At 46.4% G+C, this 23,994-nt stretch overlaps 1 protein-coding gene across 1 annotated transcript in view; it reads left to right on the top strand.

The window, feature by feature from the left end:
* The window catches only part of pou2f1b (POU class 2 homeobox 1b), a 32,597-nt gene extending 9,045 nt beyond the window's left edge, over positions 1-23,552 (top strand). Inside the window, 14 exon segments of the mRNA XM_064310055.1 lie at positions 2,209-2,295; positions 2,455-2,546; positions 5,527-5,622; positions 8,966-9,145; positions 9,711-9,840; positions 9,954-10,045; positions 10,400-10,573; positions 11,038-11,179; positions 11,640-11,785; positions 12,452-12,613; positions 13,443-13,548; positions 14,623-14,959; positions 15,497-15,585; positions 16,277-23,552. Of these exon segments, the coding sequence (XP_064166125.1) occupies positions 2,209-2,295; positions 2,455-2,546; positions 5,527-5,622; positions 8,966-9,145; positions 9,711-9,840; positions 9,954-10,045; positions 10,400-10,573; positions 11,038-11,179; positions 11,640-11,785; positions 12,452-12,613; positions 13,443-13,548; positions 14,623-14,959; positions 15,497-15,585; positions 16,277-16,581 (2,138 nt within the window). The 3' untranslated portion in view covers positions 16,582-23,552.
* The last annotated feature ends 442 nt before the right edge of the window (positions 23,553-23,994 follow it).

The raw sequence follows: 23,994 nt of genomic DNA, 5'->3' as shown, positions 1-23,994 counted from the left end.
CCGTTGGTGCTGTGAGTGGGCTCTAAGCACCAAAAGCCTCTTGGACCAGACCAAACAACTTCTTTTTTAAAAATTTTTTAGGTGGCTTTTTCTCCCCCTCTTTAATTAATTAAATGTTTGGGTGGTCTTCCTGGAAGTACTGCACCTTGCTGCGTGTTTGTGAAGGCGCTGGGCTTTCACTGGTTTTCACTAATGTCAGTGTCAGTGTCCCTGCGGTGGAGCTTCTCACCATGTGTCCCAGTGGCACCCCACCTCTGTTTTAGCCACAGCTTACTGAGCGCGAGTGCTTCAGTAACACTGCACTGTTCAGTTCAGCCAGCGCTGCTGGTTTCCTGTAACTCTGCATTTTTAGCATTTAGGAAACATGGCACCTCTTAATCCAAACGCTCCTTTTTCAGACGTGTTTTTCCAGTTATTAGGTGCTTTGGTGCGTTTTGTCATTTTCTAAGGGGGGTTCACTAATGCCACACATTGTGTTGTTTTTTTTGTAATGCTGAGTTTCTTTTACCTTGAATCTATGTGCGCAGTGAGGGGTGGGGGGTGTGGACTTTTACCATGATCTATATTGGTATCATTCAATCGTGGCATTCATTTCAAGGTACATCTGTCGTGATATAACCATGATCATGGATCCATTAAAAAAAGTCTCCTTAAAAAAAGTATGCACATGCATACAGGTGCATTTTTTAAACATCTGCTGTTTAAAATGTTTGTTTTCCACATGTGCACGTCTGCCACTAGAAGTGGAGAGAACTGTGACCAGTTGGTTAACCGTAATACTGTTTCAATCATGTTGAGAAAGATCTCGTCCTGTCTTTCACCTTGGGTCCTTGGGCAAATGGTCAGAATTTTACACAAGCTGATTAAAGCGTCGTTTAAATATATTCTGTTTGCATTTCATTACTCACTTGCATTAGTTTTTCATAGCCTACCGCTCCTGGTATAAACTATGGATGGCTTTTTTCACGCAGATGTACTTATTGGTTAGTAGGGCTAGTTCTTAATGGTTGACTGTAAAAACGATAATGTTTGCAAAATTATATTTCTGTATCAGTTAACAGTGTTTTGAATAGCACGGTGACATGTGGGCTACGTTGAGTCGCTTGCAGCCGGGCAGCCTTTCTTGGGTTTGACATTTGTTTTCGTGGACACTTCAGGTGTGAAAAACTCAGCTGTACATTAAAGTTTCCTGTTCGCACGCGTGTCTCATGCATGTTTCCTGTTTTCTCGTGAGATCTGCATCTGGACGTTGCCCGTGCCCCTCCTGAACACGCGTTTTGTGAAATCGTTCGGTCCACTTTAAACGACTTCTTAACGTTGCAGCGCCGCATATTGTTTCGTTGCGTAGCTGAATCTCAAAGTGTGCTTGTTATAGTTTTTCAGAGAACACATCTCTTTACCGACTTCGCCCCTCTTATGAGCCACACTTACGTCTAGTTTAGAGAAATAGTTATATAATAAATACGGATGAAGATGACAGTATAAATAAGACGATATAGAACAGCTACAAGCAGCAGAAGGGAAAAATCCATAATTCATTACCCCCCTGGTACCCCTGGTGTTTTTTTTTATACATCATGTCTTCCATTTAGATGTATGATCCATTTAGGTGCCAAATTTAGTGTGTGTATACCGAACGGTTCATGTCGTACGGGCTTTACATTTACATGTATTATGACCTGTTCACAGTGATTTTTTGAAAAATCCAATCATTTGGGGACTCATGTAATATATGTGTGGTAATTTATGATTTATGGGAATTCAGTTCAGTTTTATATATCATCAAGTCTCTAATCTGTGCCATACGTCTGGGGCTGGGCATTGGAAAACGCCTACATTTACCTGGGCTCAAGGGTAGATGAAGGCTTTGTTTAATGATTTTCCAAAATACTCAAAATGGTGGAATTTTCAGTGAGACTGAGCTTCTAGACCCATGAGTAAAATTGTTCTTCGTGTAGACAGCCAGTTTGAGCTAGTTTGAGACTGGATGTTAATAATGTAGTTGCAGTGTAGATTCGTATGATTCATTTATTTTGCAGATTTTCCTTAATAACAATAAGGCAGTATGTTTTGTGCATCCATGAATAATTATTTTGTGTGTAGCACATTGTTCTGAAATTGATTCAGAGCTTTATGAAGCAGTGTTTGGCCTGGATTGGGTATTTACTGTATTTCCTGGATTGTTATTCACTGGCCCGATTTCTGTAGCCTTGCATTTTTTTCTTTCAGAGTCAAAAATGAGTAATCCGTCAGACACGAGTAAAGGCGCAATGGAGCCCGGGAATGGGAACACTGGTGAGTTCTCCGAAACGTGCATGGATCTGCTCTGCTTCCAAATGGCATTCTTTTACTTCCTGAAATGTAGAACTTCCTCACTGCTTCCAGTTTTACAAAAACACAGTATGTAGTTTTGTTTTAACTCACTGAATTTATTGTCTCTTCTCTCCTCTCCAGGTGCCCAAACAAATGGACTGGACTTTCAGAGACAGACCGTGCAGACGACGAGCGCGATCACCAACGCGCACACACAAGCCCTGCTGCAGCAGGTGAGCCCAACGCGTGTCGCTTGCGGACGGTCGTGGTCCCGCGTGTACCTCGCGGCGCAGTTGTGGTCTGCGCTAACGTGCAGCAGCTCCCCAGTTTCGGGAGCGCCACGTTACCTTTTCCAGTGGCTGGCGGCCTGTTCCGAGTCAGGCCGGGGCAGTTATTGCGTTTACAGGGATGATGTTTGGAGAGAAAAAACCAAAAAAAACATCCCCTTCATCCCAGGGACTTTTAGGAACGGGTGGAAACGGAGCACTTTTTAAGAGCAGGTTATTTGGAATATTCTTTTTAAGATGAATTTTAAGTTGGTGTTCTAGAACTGTTGTGATTGGTACATCGATATTAGAATGTTCAGTTAAGAGCATTTTAATCACGTGTTTGGGATCTTACACCTTAAAGGGTTGGAAGGGCCACCCTCCCTGTCAGTCCCTGTGAAGAACACGCCCCATTGTCAGTCACATGACCCGCTCGTCTGATCACAGTACTGACATTTAGGGAAAACCCATGTCCGTCTGCGGCTATGAAGGAAAGAAATTGGATATGTGTCCCAAAATAACTGAAAACTTTCCAGAGTGACTGAGGTACAGGTCAGGTGAGTTTAAATGATGAAGGAAAACAAAAAACAGGTGTTTTGACATGTAGGATATAGTAGCTGTATAGTGAATGGAAGTGTGTATCTCAATAGTACGGTGTTTAGGGGCTGTTATTGGAGCTTTCACATGGTAGACACATGCAGTAGGCCTATTCATAATTTGGCAACTCTTCAACTATTTAAATAATTTCAGCTGGGGAAAATTTCTCATTTCTAGGATCACTATTATTTAATTCTGGACATATATATATAATAAATAATACCTCTATTTAGTTTTTTGACAACTGCGGGTTGTTGGAGGTAATTCATACAGGGACCTATTCAGATGTTGTATATGCACGTGGATCCAAATTGTGCATCTCGGCAGTCGAGGCAAATTCAGAGTCAGATAAGCGCATGGGGCGGAGCTTAAGGGTGTGTCCCAATGAACACGGAGATAAGCGCAGGGGGCGGAGCTTACGGGTGTGTCCCATTGAACACGGTGATGAGCGCATTCAGGCACGGGCATTGGCGCTTCTCATTCTGCACTTTCAGCCAGGAGCGATCTGCCACTGTGGACTACCAGTCACAGTTGGATAACGGAGTAAAGCAGCCTTTGAACCTATGATGTTGACGCTTTTAAGGCCCAGCCTGTGATTGTGGCACCTTCACCAAGCCAGTCAAAAACCCCGACCAAATTAATTTATTTATTTATTTATTTATTATTAATAAATGAAAGATTTTACACAGCTGACTCTGCATTGATGGACGACGTTCAGTCAAAAGCTCCTAATAAAAGAAATATCCCCCGGAGTGAAAGTTACCTGCATATATTGGGCCAGGTTTGAACCGCCATCCCACCACGATTCTGCAGGGAACGAGGAGGAGAGCGAGTCGGAGCGATATGCTAATTAGCTGTTCGGCAGTTGCCCAGAAACAGGTGGTGAATATGCAAATCTATGCAGAATTTATATGCGCCGCATATCCAGATTTTAATTAACACCCCCCACCCCCGATGCGCTAACACACGCGCGCGCGCAAATACACACACACACACACACACACCTCTCAGATCCATGCATGTCATTATTCTGTGAAAATTGCTTCCACTATTTTCGGATATTTGGATGTCTGTGATTTGTTCAAATAGTATTATCTTTAGCTCCCTATTGCTCCGGTGGGCAACGTATTGGGACTCTGGTTGGAGGCTGGAAGGTTAAATTTGTAACACTCAGAAGCTCCTGACAAAGGATGGCGAGTAATCTTTCCAAAGCATCGTTATAGGTCTGCAGAGGTGAAGATTGTGGGGTGGACCCAGCCCATTGTATTGCATTGTTTCCTCCACTATCCCAGCATTCCCTCTGTACCCTGTTTCCTGTCAGGAGCAGGCACTGCTGACACGTTGCCATTGAGGCTTATTGGTTTTTAGAGGTGCAAATGTGGATGCTAGAATGGACGTCCATGCTAAAGTTCAGTCACGCGCCTGTGGGCTAAGTGAATAAGTTACTGTTAAGTAAAATGATAGAATAAACCTCTTCTCAGCAGATTAGAACCCTCAGAGTTACAGATTGACTTGAAAGGGAGGGGTTGGTGGTAATGTGTAGCATACCCATGTTTTTATGTGCTTTTTGTCGGTCTAAAATCTTACTTGGGGGGGGGGGGGATATGCATCCGGAAAATTCAGTTTTCCAGCCCCTCTCAGTTTAAACAATCCGCAGAGTTGTAGTATTTCTTTTTAATGACAGATGCATAGTGTTTAATTGCAGAAAGACAGCTGAAAATGGTTCTGCAGTGCAGGTTTACGACTGATGTGCAAGGTTCTGATAAAACTGAATTGCAAGCTCTCTTTCCTGCTTTTATTTGGAAAATGTTTGGCTGGAAGCTCTGGCCTTCTCTACATTTCAGTGTCGAGTAAGGTGTTTGTACAACAGACCTTCATTTTGGCAGTTTTGGAAGCTGCGGTTTTGCCAATGAAAGTAAATAATCTCTTTGTGGCTGCCAGTGTGACCTCACTCTGATAGTTATTTATCTTTCTTGTAGGATCTATCCGTTATGTGTGTATTTCTTGTCCATAGATTTATTAGAGTACTGGAAAAAACATTTCTCTTCTTTATACAGTGTGGAAATTCCTGTGGTGATCTCTAAAGCAATGGTGCAGGATATAGCTGAGACCTTTTGTTTGCATCTTGAGTTACAGATGACAGTTTTGAAGGTTTTCTTTTGGTGTTTTGGGTGACATTGATCTTTTGTAATGCTGTTGTATCAGAATTTTACAACCAAGTCCCCAAATGTGTTCCCGACCACCACGCAAGGGCTGTGTGTAGTACTTACTGCTCCTGTAGCCTTCAGGCAACAGAAACGTCACCCCCCAAAACCCCGTGCCCTTACTCTGCCTTGTGTTCTGGTTGTAGTCTAAGTCAGAGGACTCGGGGGAGCTTCCGGCCTCCAGCCAGCAGGGGGCGCTGCCCCAGACGCAGCTGATGTTGGCCGGGGGACAGATCGCCGGAGTAAGTGCCACGCTGCACCACGGTGTTAACCTGTCTGGGCTTTGTCACGCGGTGTCAGCACTGGCATTCTGATCCCACCCCTCTTTCCCCATCCTCCCGGGGTCGCACTGCACGTGCTCTTTAGAAGGCCAGGGATTGGTCCCCGAAGAACAGAACTAGCCAATCCCACACGCTCTGTAACGGGTCAGGAATGGGCCCTGAGAGGCAGGTGCGTTGTGGAGGGGGGGTTTGGTGGGGGGAATGGAGGAGGATCTGCCTGTTGCTGAACTCGCCGGTCTGTTGTTAAGTCAAGCATGTCGGTCGCATGGCCAGTGTGTCCCTGCCCACGCAGTTTGCAGCCTGAATTCTGCAGGCAAAGCATAAGTCTGGTGCTGGGTTTCCGTTGTTGGTCAGTCAGTTGGAACTATTGACGGGGAAAATGTTCATGGATTGGAAGCCTTTGGCAATTGCGAAGCGTAATCGTGATGGTTAGCGGGGTTTAAAGGACTGCAGGTTCTCCAAATAAAGCATGGTGGGTTGATTGATCATGCAGATGCCCAGCAGGGCAATTGCAGAACTAGCGGCCATTTTCTGGCACTCCAATGTGACACTTTAAACACCTTTTAAAAATCTCCCTGCCTAGTGAGTGCAGTGGATTCTGGGTATTCAGAGCTGCCATTACGATTTTGGTGGCCCTAAAAAAGAATCCGAGGAAAGTGTTGGTGGACCAGGGGAGGGGTGGGGGGCAGGGGGCCAGGGAGGGTGTGGGGGCAGGGGGACCAGGGGAGGGGTGGGGGGGCAGGGGGACCAGGGGAGGGGTGGGGGGGCAGGGGGACCAGGGGAGGGGTGGGGGGGGTAGGGAGACCAGGGGAGGGGTGGGGGGCAGGGGGGCCAGGGGGGCCAGGGGAGGGGTGGGGGGGCAGGGGGGTGTCGTGTTGGCAGCGATCGGCAGACTGGGAAACCGGCACAAGAACAGTAGCATCAAAAATGCTGCTCTCAGCTTGTGAACACTGGCTGCATGCATGCGCCAACGAGAACCCTTTGGACACGCGTGTCTGTCGCATGCGGCCGCGATGCATGGGAGTGTAGCCCTGTCTTAAAACGCAACGCACTCTAGCGTTGAGCATGCGTCTGTGACCCCTCATTGCAGCAGAATAATTGCGTGCAGTCTGTCTCCTAAGTTCAGCGGTGAACAAATTCTTCACCGACGTCCGGATCCAGTCCTGGAGGGCCGCAGTGAACGCTGCCTTGGAATTTAATTGAGATGAAAGACTGTTCTTCTCGTAATGGCTCATAAATGCACTAATAAGGGGAGAATTCCTGCAACACCAGGTATAATATAAATATTTCAGGGTGTTCTGGCTCCTTGTATAAACGAGACCGGCTAGCAGACACAGGCTTTCATCTGTTGAGGGAGAGCAGCTGACGCTGCGTTTAATAAGAGAATTCCTCCCCTCGCACAGCTACTAATGAGATCAAGAAAGCTTGTTTCCGTTTTCCCACATCTTTACAAGTGCAGATTTATGTCATTTTTCCCACTACTAAAAATCTTCCCCCTTAGGAGGGGTATGTACGCTCCTGGGCAAAATTAAAAAAAGGGCCAAGCCCAAAATGGCAAAAAATGAAGCTTTTAATGGTCGTAACAACAAATTATCGGTCAGAAAATTAGCAAGACTTAAACAAATGCACTCATGAGACCTCCTGTGCCGCCATTTGCTCGTTTACTTTTGCAGCAGTGAACTGTTTGGGGAAAAGCTAGAAACAGGGAAATTCACTTATACAGGTGACAAATTAACATAATGTGAAAGAGTCATGTTTTGTATTTGGTTGCATATCATTTGCATGCCATGACTGTTGAACTCAATAGAAAAAATATTCAGGAGAAACAATGCTTGTAGTATCTACTGCATATCTGGCAGCAGCACGATGGTTTGAGGCTCATTTGATACCTTGGACCCTTGATGACTTAAAGCCATTCAGCCAACAAATGTGTTCCATAATTTCAGCATAATTTACAGCTGAATCTAGTCCCACCCCCCCAATTTCCTTAGAGATCCATTCAAATGCAAAGAGGTTTTGTATTGCTTGTAGGACAACCTGAAAATAAGATATCCAGACTCTGATGATGTTGATAGGTCACAGACATCAGGAAGTCATGGCATGCAAATGATATGCAACCAAATACAAAACATGACTCTTTTATTTGACATTATGTTAATTTGTCTACTGTATAAGTGAATTTCCCTGTTTCTAGCTTTTCCCCAAACAGTTCACTGCAGCAAGTAAACGAGCAAGTGGTGGCACAGGAGGTCTCAGGAGTGCATTTGTTTAAGTCTTGCTAATTTTCTGACCAGTGATTTGTTGTTGAGACCATTAAAAGCTTAATACTTTGCTATTTTGGGCTTGGCTCATTTTTTTTTGCCCAGGAGTGTATAACTTCTGTAATCGTCTGCCTTCAGTGAACTTGCCTTGTGAAAGGTAGAGGTTTGTGACGGTCATTGGAATAAAGCGCTGAATTTGTTAAAGAATCATCCCTCTGACCTGGTGGTTGTTTTTCCACGACGCTGGTTTGGGATGCTTTTTCAGCACCAGAGATTCATTTAAGTCGTTGGTTGGCCAAGGACCCACCCACCTTGCTCTCAGGTGCTTATTTGGCTGCTGATTGAAGGGAAACTACAAATACCTGCATCCACTGCGGCCCTCCAGGATTTGAATGCGACGCCCCTGAAATGAGGGTTGTGGGAGTTTTCAGTGTGCGAATGGGTGAAGAGAAATGGGTTATCCAGGTAAGCAATGGGAAAGCATATTTCTGTTCATGCATTGTCAGGGTTGCTATTCGGAGACAGCCGTGATGATAAATTGTTCCATCAGGAGGGGTGCAAGAGAATCCATGCTTCATGCAAAGACAACATTACTATTCCTACTTGACCACAGTGGGAATATGATTTCATCTGTACATTTTCCATAAATTTTTCTGTTCCTCAACTGTCTCCCTTTCTAGCTGACTGACTCCTTCTCTCTAGCCTTTCTCTCACTCTCTCTCTTACTGTTGCCGATGGGTCTCTCGCTGATTATTGGTGATCTCTCTCTCTCTGACAGTTGGTGATGTCTCTCTCTCTCTCTCTCTGACGGTTGGTGATGTCTCTCTCTCTCTGACAGTTTGGTGATGTCTCTCTCTCTCTCTGACAGTTTGGTGATGTCTCTCTCTCTCTGATAGTTGGTGATGTCTCTTTCTTTCTGACTGGTTGGTGATGTCTCTCTCTCTCTCTCTCTCTGACAGTTGGCGATGTCTCTCTCTGACAGTTGATGTCTCTCTCTTTCTGACTGGTTGGTGATCCCTCTCTCTCTCTCTCTCTGTCCGTAGCTGACCCTGACTCCTGCTCAGCAGCAGCTGTTGATTCAGCAGGCTCAGGCCCAGCTCCTCGCTGCAGCCGTGCAGCACTCAGCCAGCCAGCAGAACAACACCACGGGAGCCACCATCTCTGCCTCAGCAGCCACGCCCATCACCCAGATCCCCCTCTCTCAGCCCATCCAGATCACGCCTGTAAGAGCGCCGTCTATGTACCTCCTCTCTCACCCATCCTATGATCACTACCTGTAGTAGCGCCCATCCCTTATGTACTACAGTACTAGTCCATCCCTTATGTACTACGATACTACCCCATCCCTTATGTACTACAGTACTAGTCCATCCCTTATGTACTACTATACTACGCCATCCCTCATGTACTACTTGTACTAGTCCATCCTTTATGCACTGCTGTGCAGCTGCATCCCTTATGTACTACTGTACTACCCCATCCCTTATGTATTACTGTACTACACTATCCCTGATGGACTAAGCATAGGTCTCCGTTTGGTGAACCCTATTGCCATTTGTATCAGCCTGTATGGTAGTATAGGTGGTATTCATTGTTCTACACGTAATGTAGGCTAGCTGTATTATACTTGTATAAATGTGCATGCTCGTGGCTATAAGCTTGGAGCACAATCGTGTTTCACTGTACCTGTTACATTGTGTAAGCGTTGTGCCCACAGCGGTGTTTTTGTCTGTACAGCTGTTCTGTAGTAACATGCGTCGCTCTCTCTCTCCCCCCTGTGCTTCGGAGGACCTACAACAGCTGCAGCAGCAGAACTTGAACCTGCAGCAGTTTGTGCTGGTGCAGCCGGGCCACCCCATCGCAACCCAGCTGCAGCCGGCGCATTTCATCATCTCGCAGACTCCGCAGGGGCAGCAGAGTACGTGCGCCGCCGTCGCCGTGGCAACCGCCGCCGCGCACGTGCTTGCGTCGCAGTCCTCCTCTGCCTCCCGTCTGTCTGACGCGCGCTCTCCTCTCTGTCCCCCCTCGCAGGTCTTCTGCAGGCCCAGAACCTGCTAACCCAACTACCTCAAAGCCAAGCCAACCTCCTGCAGACTCAGCCAAGCATCACCCTCACCACACAGGTCAGGAGCCCGCCACGCTCATAATCCCGCCGTAAAGCACACAGTGCCATAATCCCGCTATAAGGCACGCAGTGCCATAATCCCGCTATAAAGCACGCAGTGTTGTAATCCCACTGTAATGCAAATTTGCTTTTTGGTATGTTGTGCATTTTGTATTATATTACCACTTTTTACATCTGTCTGCCCAGATGGAAATTAGCCGTTGGCTGAATCTGGTACAGAGCCTCTGTTCTCTGTGGTAAATCTGTTTGTGCGTGGTCTCTGATATATAATAACTACAACAAGCTTAAGGACGCTAAGGGCCAGGTAAGGCACGGTGACTGACGGCTGAGGTGCGCTCCGTCTCGCCCGCAGCCAGCGACACCCACGCGCACGATAGCGGCCACGCCCATCCAGACACTTCCGCACAGCCAGACGACACCAAAGCGCATCGACACACCCAGTCTGGAGGAGCCCAGTGACCTGGAGGAGCTGGAGCAGTTCGCCAAGACCTTCAAACAGCGGCGGATCAAGCTGGGCTTCACTCAGGTGAGGGGATGTTAACTCGCTAACCACAACTTCGCCGTTTTTATTGGCTGATTTGCTTGTTTTGGTAGTATTAGTCCACATACTCTGCTACCGCTGTTGACTCACTAACGACAACTGTTTTATTTTCTTGTTTGCGCTGTGCCAGAACAATTTCACTCGGTGACCGTTGCAAATAGAGTTCAACAGCGAGACCACAGTACTCCTGCGCAGGTGCATTAACGGAGTGCTGTATTGCAGATACAGCAATAATGTGACTGAATCTGACCTTAACCAGGGATGGTAGTGGGGCGGGGAGGGGAGGGTGAGAGAGGCGGGGCGGGGCAGGGAGGGGAGGGTGAGAGAGGCGGGTCGGGGCGGGGAGGGGAGGGTGAGAGGAGCGGGTTTGGTGATGGGGATGGGTCGCGTTTTGAAGAGGGGCTGCTGTGCTGCCGTTCGACGCCCCGCCTCTTCTCCGTTTGCCACAGGGGGACGTCGGCCTCGCCATGGGCAAACTGTACGGCAACGACTTCAGCCAGACCACCATCTCCCGCTTCGAGGCCCTCAACCTGAGCTTTAAGAACATGTGCAAGCTCAAACCGCTGCTGGAGAAGTGGCTCAATGATGCAGGTTTGTACTTTCTCTGTCCTAGAGATGGGGGGAGGGGGCACAACCCAAAAAGATCCGGGTCTTCAAACACAGTGCTTTTTTCCTTAGCAATTTCTGCTAAGCCTGTTTTTGCTATTATGTTGGTTGTTTGAACAGTGAACAGCACTGGGAGGGAGGGAGGGAGGGAGGGTGCGACTGTGCATGTAATTGTGCGCGTATAGGTACGTGTGATTGTGTGTGTGTGTGTGTGTGTGTGTGTGTGTGTGATTGTGTGTGTGTGATTGTGTGTGCGTGTGATTGTATGCGCGTACATACGATTATGTGTGATTGTATGCGCGTACATACGATTATGTGTGTGTGTGTGTGCGCGTGATTGTATGCGCGTACATACGATTATGTGTGTGTGTGCGCGTGTGAATGTGCGCTTCCATACCCAGGTCTTTATTTTTCTCCCTTTGCTTCGTCCCCACTGTGCACGCAGAGAATCTGACGTCTGACCAGGCGATGACCAGCCCGTCGTCCCTGGGCTCCTCCCCCCTGGGCCTGGAAGGGCTCAATCGCCGCCGCAAGAAGAGAACCAGCATCGAGACCAACATCAGAGTGGCCTTAGAGAAGAGCTTTCTGGAGGTGAGCCATACTTCCTGTCGCCGGGACGCCCAGGTTAATAAAAGGTGTGCCGGTCGCCTTTTGGCCTGCAATAAAGGGGCGAGGGGGGGGGGGGGGGCTCCTGAGGGGGCCGTGGAGCCATCCCGGGGTCATTTGAACAATATTGGGGCTGTCATTCTCCCGCCCGAGCAGTCCGAGGCGGTAAAGTTCGCAACGGGCCAGGACCGTCCGGGATTAGCGTACCGGACCCTCTGGACCAGGGCTGCCCTGTCCCGTTCCTGGAGGTTTTAATTTTTACCCTTATATTTTATCACATCTGATGGCAGCTCAAGGAGTCCTCTAGTTGTTGAATGAGGTGTGCTTTGTTAGGGTTGAGGTGAAAGCCTACAGGATGGTAGATCTTTAGCTGTTGAATGAGATGTGTTTTGTTGGGGTTAGAGTGAAACCCTACAGGACGGTAGATCTCTTTTAGTTGTGAATGGATGTGTCTTTTGTTTAGGGTTGGGGTGAAACCCTACAGGATCGGTAGATCTTGGGCTGTTGAATGAGTGTGTTTGTTAGGGTGGTGAACCCTAGGACGTAGATCTTTTGCTGTGAATGGATGTAGTGGTGTGGTACCCTACTGGCTATCTCAGAGCAGGGCTAGCCTGCTGAGGAGGTAAACTAGCTTGTCTCTTTGCCATTCAGCAGAACAAACCACTGAGGAACACATGTCGCGGACGCTGAAAGAAGGAGGTGATCCGCGTGTGGTTCTGCAACCGCCGGCAGAAGGAGAAGCGGATCAACCCCCCCAGCAGCAGTGCCAACAGCACCCCCATCAAAGCAATCTTCTCCCCCACCGCCCCCATGGTACTGTTCACCCCCCCCCCCAGCCACGCTCCCCCATTCAAAGCTACCTTCTCCCCATTTGCCTCGATAGTGCAGAGCATTAGCTCCTGAAAATTGATGTGATCAATCTGGTCAATTGGTGTGCTCCTAAATTCTTCAGCTGGGTCAAAATGTTAGCGTGGAGCCCAGTAGTGTGTTTCACTCAAAGCCATGGAAACCCCATCAATTGAGCTTCAGTTTCTCTCCCCTCCCTCTGCTCTTTTACATGAGAAATGTGCGCTCTGCACTCAGTGTTGCCTGTGTAAATGTTGTCTGCTCCTTGAGTAATAACATTTATCTGGGGAAACTGACAGGGGCTCGGTGCGGTTCTGGCATTGAGTATTCATCATGACCGGAATCCAATGAAAAGCATTCGTTTTTAATTGACCCGGCAGTTCCTTTCTGCGATCTGCCTGTCTTGTGACTTTATTTGTATATCGATCATTGCCATTCAAAACTCTGCCAAAGGCACTATATAACCCTTTGAAGAGCAGGTCTTTGGAATGTTTTTTTTTTTTAACGTCAGCATTCTAGAACTCTTCAGTTACCAGTAGTGATTGTTACATCAGCATTATAACATTCAGTTAACATTCTAATCCCATATTTGAAGAGTTAAATCCTGCATCTTAACTTTGTCTTTCCAAAGGCACTGTGCTGTCACTGTTCAGACACTGCGCTGCCACCGTTCTTCGCTAAAGATAGACCTTGCTAGTAAAGATAAAGATAAGAATCGGCCTGTGAAAATGAAAGTAGCGTTAAACTGCGTGCAGCGGTCTGCCTCTGAAGCTCCGCCTCTGCTCCCTGCCCCCAGGTCCCCAGCACGGCGAGCCTTGTGACCAGTAACACACCGACCACGTTGACTGTAAACCCCATCCTGCCTCTCACCAGCACGGCCGTCACCAGCCTCGGCTTCACAGGTACGGCGGGGAGCGGCGTGCCCCGTGTCACGAAAACCGAAAAAATGAGTCAAAAATAAAATCTTAACGAGTGGTTTTAGTCTTAAAATCTTATTTCTGTTTTTGCTAAACGAGACCAAAAGATTGCCAGTAAGGTGACACGGCTTGACTCATTTTGAGACTCTGGTTTAGACAATCTCACTAACCAGGCGAAAAGTTATTTAAACCAAGCTGTTATCGTCTACCTGAGAGAAGAAGAATAAGGTTTTAAGTCTCATTACAAGACTGAAATGCTTGTTAAGACAGCCTTTTTTTCTGCAGTGTGTGGTCTATGGCCTCGCTGTCGCTACTCTCCTCACACACTGGCGGGGTTGATGATATGCTGTGCAATATCTGCCCCTCGTGTCCCCCGTGACGTGCCCCTGGTGGGGTACAGGCTGCCCCCCCCCCCCCTTCGTGGAAGGAGCTGAGGAGGAAGAAGTCTTATTAAAAATGTCACTGCTGCACTGTTACAGGTTCACAGGACCTCAGGATCCAGGGAAATTAATTCAAAGGGGATGTTGGTCCAAATATTTTCACTTTTAATCATTTTTATGAAATAAGGGTTCTTGGGGTGGAGGCAGGGGCATAACCAGGACCTAAAAAATACCAAGGTCACCAGACTCTGGAGATGGGGTGGAGTAGGGGGGGTTAGGCTGAGGTATGCTTTTTCCCCTCTTTTAATTTGTTCATTTAATTGAGGATAGGAGGGTGTAAGTGATGTACACAAGCCTCTAGATTTGGCTTAAATTTGAGAAAATATTAGGGACCATTCATTCACCTCCTAAATGAATCGCAACTGATGTTTTCACTAAAGAATGAAATTAAGCACATGCTTTAGGAGTGGGCATGGGGAAAAATACCTAGGACATGACCTCAGTGTCCTCAGTGGCAGTTTGGGGCGTGGGCGGGGGATCCACAAGGCCAGGCCTTCGAGCAGCATTTAATGGGCGGGGCTTCAGCAGGATGCCCCGCCCTGGGCCTGGCCCGCTCCTGGTTTGCCGCCGCACGCTTACGATCCTCAGGCGCGACTGAAATGGGCGTCGTCTGTTCCAGGCACGACCATCGGGCCGATGACCACCAACACGGCGTCCGTCATCTCCACCGCGCCCCTGGCGACCTCGGTGGTGACCACGCCCTCGCTCAGCCCGTCGTCCGCGGCGCTCCAGACCACGGGGGCGGAGTCGGGCGGGGGGGCGGAGCACGCCGTGGTGACGCAGGCGCCGTCCTCGCTGGCCTCCGCGCTGGGGGCGGGGCAGGTGATGGTGACCGCCCCCGGGCTCTCGGCCGCGCTCCAGGGCGCCCAGCTGCCCACCAGCGCCAGCCTGGCGGCCATGGCGGCGGCGGCCGGACTCAGCCCGGGCCTCATGGCGTCCTCGCAGTTCGCCCCTGGGTGAGGCTCCACACACACCCCTCTCAAATTCGCAGCGCCTGCTTAACATACTCACTCAGGAAATCATTTATTAATGATTCAGCATTTCGCTCATCTCTCCAATCCCAGTGCTTGTGATTCTGTATTTTAGAGACTGCAACGGTTCCTTTTTTCGGATTTACAGGATAATCATGCCTACATTATGATAGCCTGCTATAATTCCTGACGTTGGCCAGTATTATGGGAGTCAGGGAGCCGAGGGAGGGCTGCTTTGGTGGAAAGGCCTCTAGCCCTAACTGTGGTGTAGCTGACCTGTAGCTAATGTCGGTCAAAGGGAAGGCTGCATTGAATCGAACCGCAGCCTTTCTCACCTCCACTGCTCACCACAATACCGAGGCGTAGCGCATGGGCACACTTCCATGTTAGCGGTACACTTCCTGTCTGTCTTGGAGGCCAAGCGGTGGTGTGGCGGGTTCCTTTCCTCTGACGTCAGTCTGTAATGTCCCTTGTCTGTCCGTCTGTTTGTCCGTCCGTCCGTCCGTCTGTCTGTCTGTACAGCGGGGCCCTGCTGAGCCTGGCCCCTGGGGCCTTGGGCAGCGCCCTGAGTCCCGCTCTGATGAGTAACAGCACCCTTGCCACCATTCAAGGTGTGTGGAGCGGCAAGTACAACCATCTATTTACCTTTTATTTCTGTGTTGAGTGGCAAGTACAACTATCTATACAGCTATTTACCTTATTCGTGTTGGCAGTACAACTCTACAGCTTTTTACCTTTCTTTGAGGGCATCACATCTATACAGCTATTACCCTTTGTGTTGAGTGGCAAGTACAACTATCTATTTACCCTTTATTTCTGTGTTGAGTGGCAAGTACAACTATCTATACAGCTATCTATTTACCCTTTATTTCTGTGTTGAGTGGCAAGTACAACTATCTATTTACCCTTTATTTCTGTGTTGAGTGGCAAGTACAACTATCTATACAGCTATCTATTTATTCTTTATTTCTGTGTGGAGCGGCAAGTCAACATCTATTACCCTTCTTTATTTCTGTGTGGAGCGGCAAGTGCAACTATCTATTTACCCTGTATTTCTGTGTGGAGCGGCAAGTACAGCTATCTAATTACCCTTTGCTTATCAGAGCCAGTAGTGCCCTTCTGTCTGAACAAATGCATGCATTTACACTGGTAGTTTTTAGTCTTTTACAGCCCTTGGCAAATCTCTAGGCTGTTGTGATGTAGTTTCTATGGTTCTGTGGTCCGTGGCGGGTGATGTGGCAGCAGGTCCTGTCCGTTGTTCAGCGGTGTTCACGGATGCCGTGTCCTGCTCTTCTCCCGCAGCGCTGGCCTCGGGCGGCACCCTTCCCATCACCTCCCTGGACGGCAGCGGGAACCTCCTGTTCGCCAGCACCAGCGCGGGGAGCACCCCGAACCTGGTGACCGCGCCCCTGTTCCTCAACCCCCAGAACCTGTCCCTGCTGACCAGCAACCCGGTCAGCCTGGTGTCGGCGGGCGGGGCCGGAGGGGCGGGCGGGGCCCTCAACCTGGTGACCACCACCGCCGCCCACGGCGAGGCGCACCACAGCGTGGTAACCACGGCGAACGTGCCCGCCACAACCATCACCACAGCCTCCAAGGCCCAGTGAACTCAAGGCCACGCCCACTCATATCCTTAACCCCTCCCCTCCATTATCATTTATTTAATCATTTTGCTGCCACCAAAAAGAGGAAAAAAAAACACTGATAAAGAGGATTTTTGTTCCTTTCTTTTTTCTTTTTTTGCGCCCCTGTCAATGCCCTTTACTTCAGACAGGGCTGTGATTGGAGGGGGGCGCGTGGTTCCTTTTGGTTTTTCTCTCCCCCTGGTGTGACCTTTGGTGTGGCAGTGCTCACCAGTCGCTGTCATTATCGTGAGGGGACCAGGAGGTCTTTCTGCAGAGGGCAGTTACCGTGGTCCCCTGAGCCCGGGTCGGGTTGGACCGGACAGTGCAGCTCTGGGTGCAGTCCTGCCACCTTCTGAAGATCACAGAAAACCTTATTTTGACTATTTTAAAAAAATATATTTCTTCTTTTTTTTCCCCCCCGTTTCCTTTTTCCTCTCCAGGACTGCCTCTTGAAACTAACTTAAATTATTCTAACCAAAAAAGTGCGATAAGACTTTTTATCAACTGAGTTCTCTTACTAATGACGTTAAGATTCACTATCACATGATTGTTTCTTTTTATTTTTTATTTTTATTTTAATGGCTGTTCTGTAGTTTTAGTGTCTGTGATTTTTACTTTACTGACGGGTCTGGTGTTGAGGCCATCACACTGTTTATATCAGATTTCTGACTGAAACGGCACAGAGGCTTTCTGCGTGTGTGGTCTGTTCTGTTTTTGTCTTAATTGCTGTATTTTACAGACACGCACGCGCGTTTTGTTTTGTCTCTTCTTTTTTTAAGCAGGTGAGCATTTGTGAACCTTCTCAGAGTGGTATTTAGCTTTACGTTGGTATAGCCCTGATAACAATTACAATGACGGTTAGAAGGCTTTAATATTTGTGATAACTGACTGAACCTGCGTTGCTGTAAGCGAATCATGCAACTGGGCTGGCTTTCTAATAATATTTGTCTGTCTCTGTTTGAAACACTGATTTTTGCAGCCATTTGTATAGTTTAATGTCTAGATATGAACTACAGACTACACTGATCGAAATACTTTAGTAATATTAAGAGCTTTAAAGGGGGGCAAAATGAGACTGGGGGGGCAGGAGGTTGGGGGGTGCTTATAGCTTTAGCGAATGTGAAGACCTGGAATTTCAGGCTGGGAATTCTCTGCACATTCTGCGAGTTGGTATTGTTTCTGAGGGGCCTGCCTCGGTGCTGTGTGTCACACGGCCCGGGGCCCTGGTCTCATTGGTTGAGGGGGTGGGGGGTGGGCGGGGGCCTGCAGTGACAGAACATGTCATGGCAATCAGAATAGTCGTGGTGATGTTTCAGGAGCTCTCTTTGAATTATGTAGTGGTTGATGTTGGGGCTGTTTTATACACTTTCTGTTATTGTGAAACTTCTCCTACATGTGCACAGTGTCTGTACCAAAAACTGGATTAGAAAACTGCGGTCTGCTTGCTTTGGGAAAGTAATATTAGGAAACGTTTGACTCTATTTTTTTTTTTTTTTTTTTGAGAGTTCTTTTAATGATAGTGTCTTTTTTATTTTCTTTTATGTTTGACAGGCCTATAATCAGATATACCAAAAATCTTTAAAACTATTGCTGTATATTATTACTGTAGCATAGCATAAATAATTTTTCAGTTATTAATAGGGGCTTTCTTTAGAACAGAAGATGATGATAATGCAATATTTTGATGATCCTTTCCAAAGACTGACTACATTTGATTTCCCTTGAGGTGCGGAAATAACGACCCTCCTTGTTCTGCTCATCGATGCCTGTATATGTGGGGGTGGGGGGGGGGGGGTACACCGAATTAACCAAATAGATACGGAGGAGAAATGGGTGTATGTGGGGTGTAGGAGTCACCCCGTATGAACACACCTTAGGAGGATTTCTGAAAAGCTTTAGTCTTTATCATTTGGGTTTTAGTTGGGGGAAAAAAAGAGCAGATTAATTGCAACCCTTCTGTGATCATGAAATTAATATATTTGTGTTTTATTTTGAAAGTTGTTTGGGTTAGGGGTGTGGCTGGGTGTTGTCTTTGTGTGCCTGAATTATTATTATTATTTTTCTAAAAAACAATTTTTGCATGCCTTTCCCCCCTCTTGCTTGTTTCAAATGCCAGATTTTGTTATTTTATTTTATTTTTTCCTAACACGTCCGTGTTTATGGCAGTAGAAACTGTAGTGATGAATCATAGTGGGGCTGTTTTTTTTTCTTTCTTCCTGTTATCAGCCATCTAACAAAGCTTTAACCAAAGTGTTACTCTCTCTAGCTGCTGTGGCAGCAAGCGTGCGTCTGTGTGACTGGCTTTCTGACCGGCACCGTTCTGCATGCTACTGACTACTTAACCTTACACACGCTATGTTCAAATATTCCTCCCTCACCTTATTTACAGTTATTACTTTTCCCTTTTTTAAAATTTTTGTAAATTTTTTTTTTACCCCTCATGATTTTTGTGTCATGCTCTCTGGCGGGCTTGTGAGTGATACTTGCATCGAGGAGAAAAATAAAATAAAATTAAATACCGGTCTCGGGTCTGGGGATCAGATTGTTGAGCGACGCATCACTTTTAGATGAGCATTTTGCGCAGATTCTGACCAGGTCACCTGGCCCCGATTTAGTTCTGATATCCGAAGTAGTGTGAGGCGCCTTTTGTTTTCTCCCCCCTCAACAACTACAATCTGTCAATCAGAGTATTAGTAGGACCTTCCCCATCTCCCCACAGATCCCCAGTGTGTGTGTGAGCCCAGATAGAGCTGTGCTACACCCGATCATTTAGCACCGTTAGCCAGCGCAAGACTCGATGGATCAAGCGGCCAAGCCCTGCCAGTGTGACCAGAGCAAGGCCCTCCTGCATGCTTTTTCATCTACGTTTCATTTTTATTTTTATTTTTTCATTTTAATAAAAAAAAAAAATCATGTTACTTTCATTAAATACCTCAGTGGCACTTCTAAGCAAATAAGGTTCACTTTAAGCGAAACGAAACTACATTGTTTTCGTTAATAGACAGTAATAGAACCGTCGATTATTTGTGTGACTTTGCTGTGCATTTTTAAGGAAACAAAAAAACAAAAAACAAAAAAAAAAGATGCTGTTTTTAGTAAACGATACTGAGAAAAATGCTACTACTACTATTACTACTACTACTGCTACTACTACAACTAGTACTACTATGTTTCTGGAGTGATTTCTGGTTATGCGTAATGATTCTTTTGCAGCCCTGCTTGCCAAAGCAGGTGTGTCTGCAGGCTACCTGGGAGCAGGTTTTGGGTGACTGCACACCTACAGTGCACTGCAGGCGGCCCAGTGTATGTTACTTCCCAGGTCCCTGAACTGGGCACGTGCGGTATGCTGCTAGTTAGCGTGTCGTGTCAGTCCAGGAACTTACAAAAAAATATATCTTGAATGAATTCATAAAATTTGGGGAAAGGTGTTTTTTTTAATTCTTTGATATAAGTGTATTCTCATACGTAAATATTATGATTATTATCGATAGTTTTTATTTCTGAATGGGTATGTTAGCAGTTAATGAATGTAGTGGTTTGTCATGCTTATTCTCTAGAAGACAAAAATGCAAAACTTTTGACTTCCTTTTTTTATGAGAGCAATGCTAAAATTCTGTAGAGACCAAAAACTATAACCCCAGCCCTCTGCTTATGTGGGTGTGGCCTGTGGGTGAGTGGCACTGTTCTCAGGCCCCGCCCCCTCAGTGGGTTAGGTGAGGTTGCTTTGGTGCTTCTGGTGGACTCACTCTGCTACAATAGTTACCTAGGGAACAACTCAAAAGCACCCGATCTTAAACGCTTATTTTTGCTTGTATTTCTCTTGCTGGTACTACTTCTGTGCATGACTTGCTTTTTTTTTTTTTTAAATAAGTGGTTAACAATCATTTAATTTTTTTTATTATTCGTTTATGCATTTATTGATTTGCATCACAAGAGGGAGCAAGATCACTGGCTTGTGTGATTTATCACAGCTCTTCTTCAAGTCTTTTGTATCTTTTTCCAGTGTTCATGAAATGTAGTTCTAAACGTGCTCGTTCACGTGCACACAGTCGCTTGCGTTTCATTTGGTACATATCAGCTGACAAAATGGCAGGTGTTCAAAAGTTGTGAGTTTCAGCGTGTGTGTGTGTGTATGTGGGGAATGGTCCGCATGTTTGTGGGAGATGTGAGGGTAAATCCTTGCATATAACTCCAGTAGGCATGTGACTGGTGGAGCAGTGATTCCTGGTGATGGTCGACTGATTTGCCAGAGAAATCTCTTGTATTGTGGTTTTGTAGGACTGGTGGAAAAATGGAACTGTGTATGGAAAGCACTTGCTAGGAAATGTTTTATAGAGGAGGAAAAAAATTTCATTAGGAGAAATACAGAGGGGGAGGATGAGATGTCTTTTAAATTTGTATTTTTTTTTTTCCCCCCTAAATTAAAAGAAGAAAAATGAGACGATGTAGATATGTCAAAGCTGGCTCAGAATTAGCTCGTCAGAAGTCTGTGGGGGCCTTGCCCTTGTCACTGTGAGTGGCAGGAGAATAACCAATAGCATTAACCCTTGTGGGAAGGGCCCTTGCGTTGGCGTTTCACTGGTGGCAGTGAAAAGCCGCCTCTTGTGGTCACAGGCTTCAGTGAGTCAGTATAAATGGAGAGGCGTCTTATAGTTCCTCTTGTGTTGCCAGGACTGTCATGTGGGGGTGGGGTGCGGGAGGGGCAGTTCACAGTTCCGCCACAGCCTGGGGAGAGCAGGAGGGTGGTGGGGGTGAGGGCGGGGGGGGAGGGGGGAGGGGGGGGTAAAGGAAGCTGTTGTATACCTCATTTCTGACTCGAGACTGAGTAAACTTGCTTTAATCCTTTTTAAGAGAAGAAAAAAGAAAAACAAAAAAAAACGATCCCGCCGGAGTAGTCTACGGGCGTCCGTTTAGTGTATACCTGCGGGTGGGACGGGGCGCAGGGCCCCGCCCGGGGGTCGTCAGGGGAGACAGCCTCAACAAACACGCTCACGAATGTCTGCTTTAAAAGGGAACGCTGCCGTTCAGAATATCTACACACTTTTTTACTCCCCAGCATCCTTGTGTTTTTAAATCCTATTTCTGATTGGACCGATTCTGTTCTTTTGCGGAGTTTTCTGCACAGTACCAAAACTGCTTAGGCACGCTGTGCTCAAAAGAGCCCCCCCCCCTCCCCATCCTGCCATTTTGTTATGATTTTGGACAATCCTTTGCGAGCGGCTTCCCTGCTGATTGTGAATGTAGATGAGAGAGGTGTGAGCTCTGTCTCTCCCTGGCCCCGCCCACACCCTCGGGGAAAACCAAAGACTTGTCAATGATTGTATCTAAGCCATCTCCAGTCCTGCCTCGCCCCTCTACTGTAACACAGAGAATATGCTAGCACCTGGGCAGGTACGCTGCACCTGACCGAGAACCGCAGTGCCATCTGTCCACCGACACGGCACTCCTGACCACGCGTGCGTGCGTGTGTACATAAAGCATATATATATATGCTCCTGTATTCTCCGGTGCTCTCACCTGTCTACAGGTAAAGCAGGTGGGTGTGCATCACTGTTAAGGCGGAGCCGGAGTGCCGGCGCACCTGCCGGAGGGCCGCCGGGCGTGGCTGTGCAGGGACGGGAGCGTCGCCGTGGACTACTCTGTCGGGCGCTTATATTAACCCTTTGTGGGCTGGGTGACGTTTATTAATACACACTGAGGGGGAGACCTGGGTGCATAGCCATCGCTCAGGATTCACTGTTTCTGTCTGTTGTCACTATGATCTCTTCCTCGTTCTGTCTCTTTCTCTCTCTCTCTCTCTCTCTCTCTTTTGGGTTTCATTTTATGTCTCTTGTTTTGTTCCCTATTTCATACGACACTGTTATAATGTGCGACTATGCATCGTATCCCTCAACCCTGTGTGGACTGAGTCTGGATGTCCTAGCACGTCGGTAAATGGATTTGACACTTTTTTGTTTTTCTTTTTTTTCTTTTTTTTAAGTCTAAGTGGGGGTTGTAGGATCTTTACAAGCTCTATTCCAAAGCAAAAATCCAAATATTAACGTTCGCCTGACGCAGATACCAAAGATGACTCTCTAACCCAACAGCCCGTGTATTAAGAGACAGAACCCAGCACCTGCATTAGACCTAACCTCAGTAATTCCAAAGCTTAGATGTATATTTTGATATTTTTCTGGGATAATTAAGGAAAAAAAAAAGGTTTTGTGTCGTTTTAAACTACTTGTTTGTTTGGTGTATTGCTCTTTTTGTCATGGCATGGAGTTAAATACAAAACTGTCTTACTCTTGGTAGGTATAAAATAGTATTTTTGTATGTTTTGGGTGTGTCTCAATGTATGTGATATCTGTTTCACTGCCCAGTTATCATGGTTTTAAATACTGGTAAAATAAAAATAAAAAATGAATGAAAAAAATAACGTGTACATATTACTTTATCGTAGGTTTCAAAAAGATGTGCATCTCTAAAAGTAAAACTTTTCACCCACTACAGTTTGGGCTGATGGAATGTGTCCCTTTTTTATTTTTATTATTATTCTTTTTAATAAACTACTCCTTTTTTTTTTTTCTTTTTCAAAACTCGGCCTTGTAGTCCTCATTGTTGTCATGGTGATGCGGTAAGTGGCGAGTGTTTGGATCACACTAGCTGTAAGAGGGGGTAACCATCCATGTTGTTGACCCATGGGTTGGTGGCTCTCTTCTTGGTTGCTGTGGGGACACATCCGTGATCTCTGTCTAAAGAGACAAGGTGGCTTAGTTCTAACAGATTTTGTAGACATTTTTTGTGAATCCGTATATATGGTAGATTTGTGTAGATGCATTCATCTGCTGTATTTTTTTGGTTTCTATTTTATTTTGTTTTTTTATATATATATATATATATATAAAGAATCTTACTGTAACTGTACAGTACTTTTTTGTTGTAAACATCATTAAACCGTTTTCCAAGTGTTTTAACATTGTAATGTGTTAAATTACTTTGTTGCATCCCAATCCTGCACTCCAAATTTAAATCTCTTCACTCATACTTATTCTCTTATTCTATTTTACGTTCTTTAGATTATTTCATGATATGTAATATGTAAATGTGTGTGTGTGTGTGTGTGTGCACGCACGTGTGTGATGTAGAGTGTATGTGAATTGTAAAACACATGACATTCCTAATGTTATGATACTGATCGCTTGATAAAGGCCCAGAATAAATACCTCATGGTAAAAAGCTAATTAATGCATTTATCTTGTACACATCTACTCCTGATTCATTCAAGAGAGAATTTTGTTTAAATGGCTAAAAGCATTTTTATTTAATTTCTACACGTCACATTGAGAAAATTACAACAACTTGAATGAGCCGAAAGCTTCCCCCCCCCCTCCCCCCCCAATATGATTGAGCTTATTT

This window comes from Anguilla rostrata, chromosome 15 (genome assembly GCF_018555375.3).
Source record: "Anguilla rostrata isolate EN2019 chromosome 15, ASM1855537v3, whole genome shotgun sequence".
NCBI classification, from domain to species: domain Eukaryota; kingdom Metazoa; phylum Chordata; class Actinopteri; order Anguilliformes; family Anguillidae; genus Anguilla; species Anguilla rostrata.
This window is presented reverse-complemented; position numbering and strand designations above follow the sequence as displayed.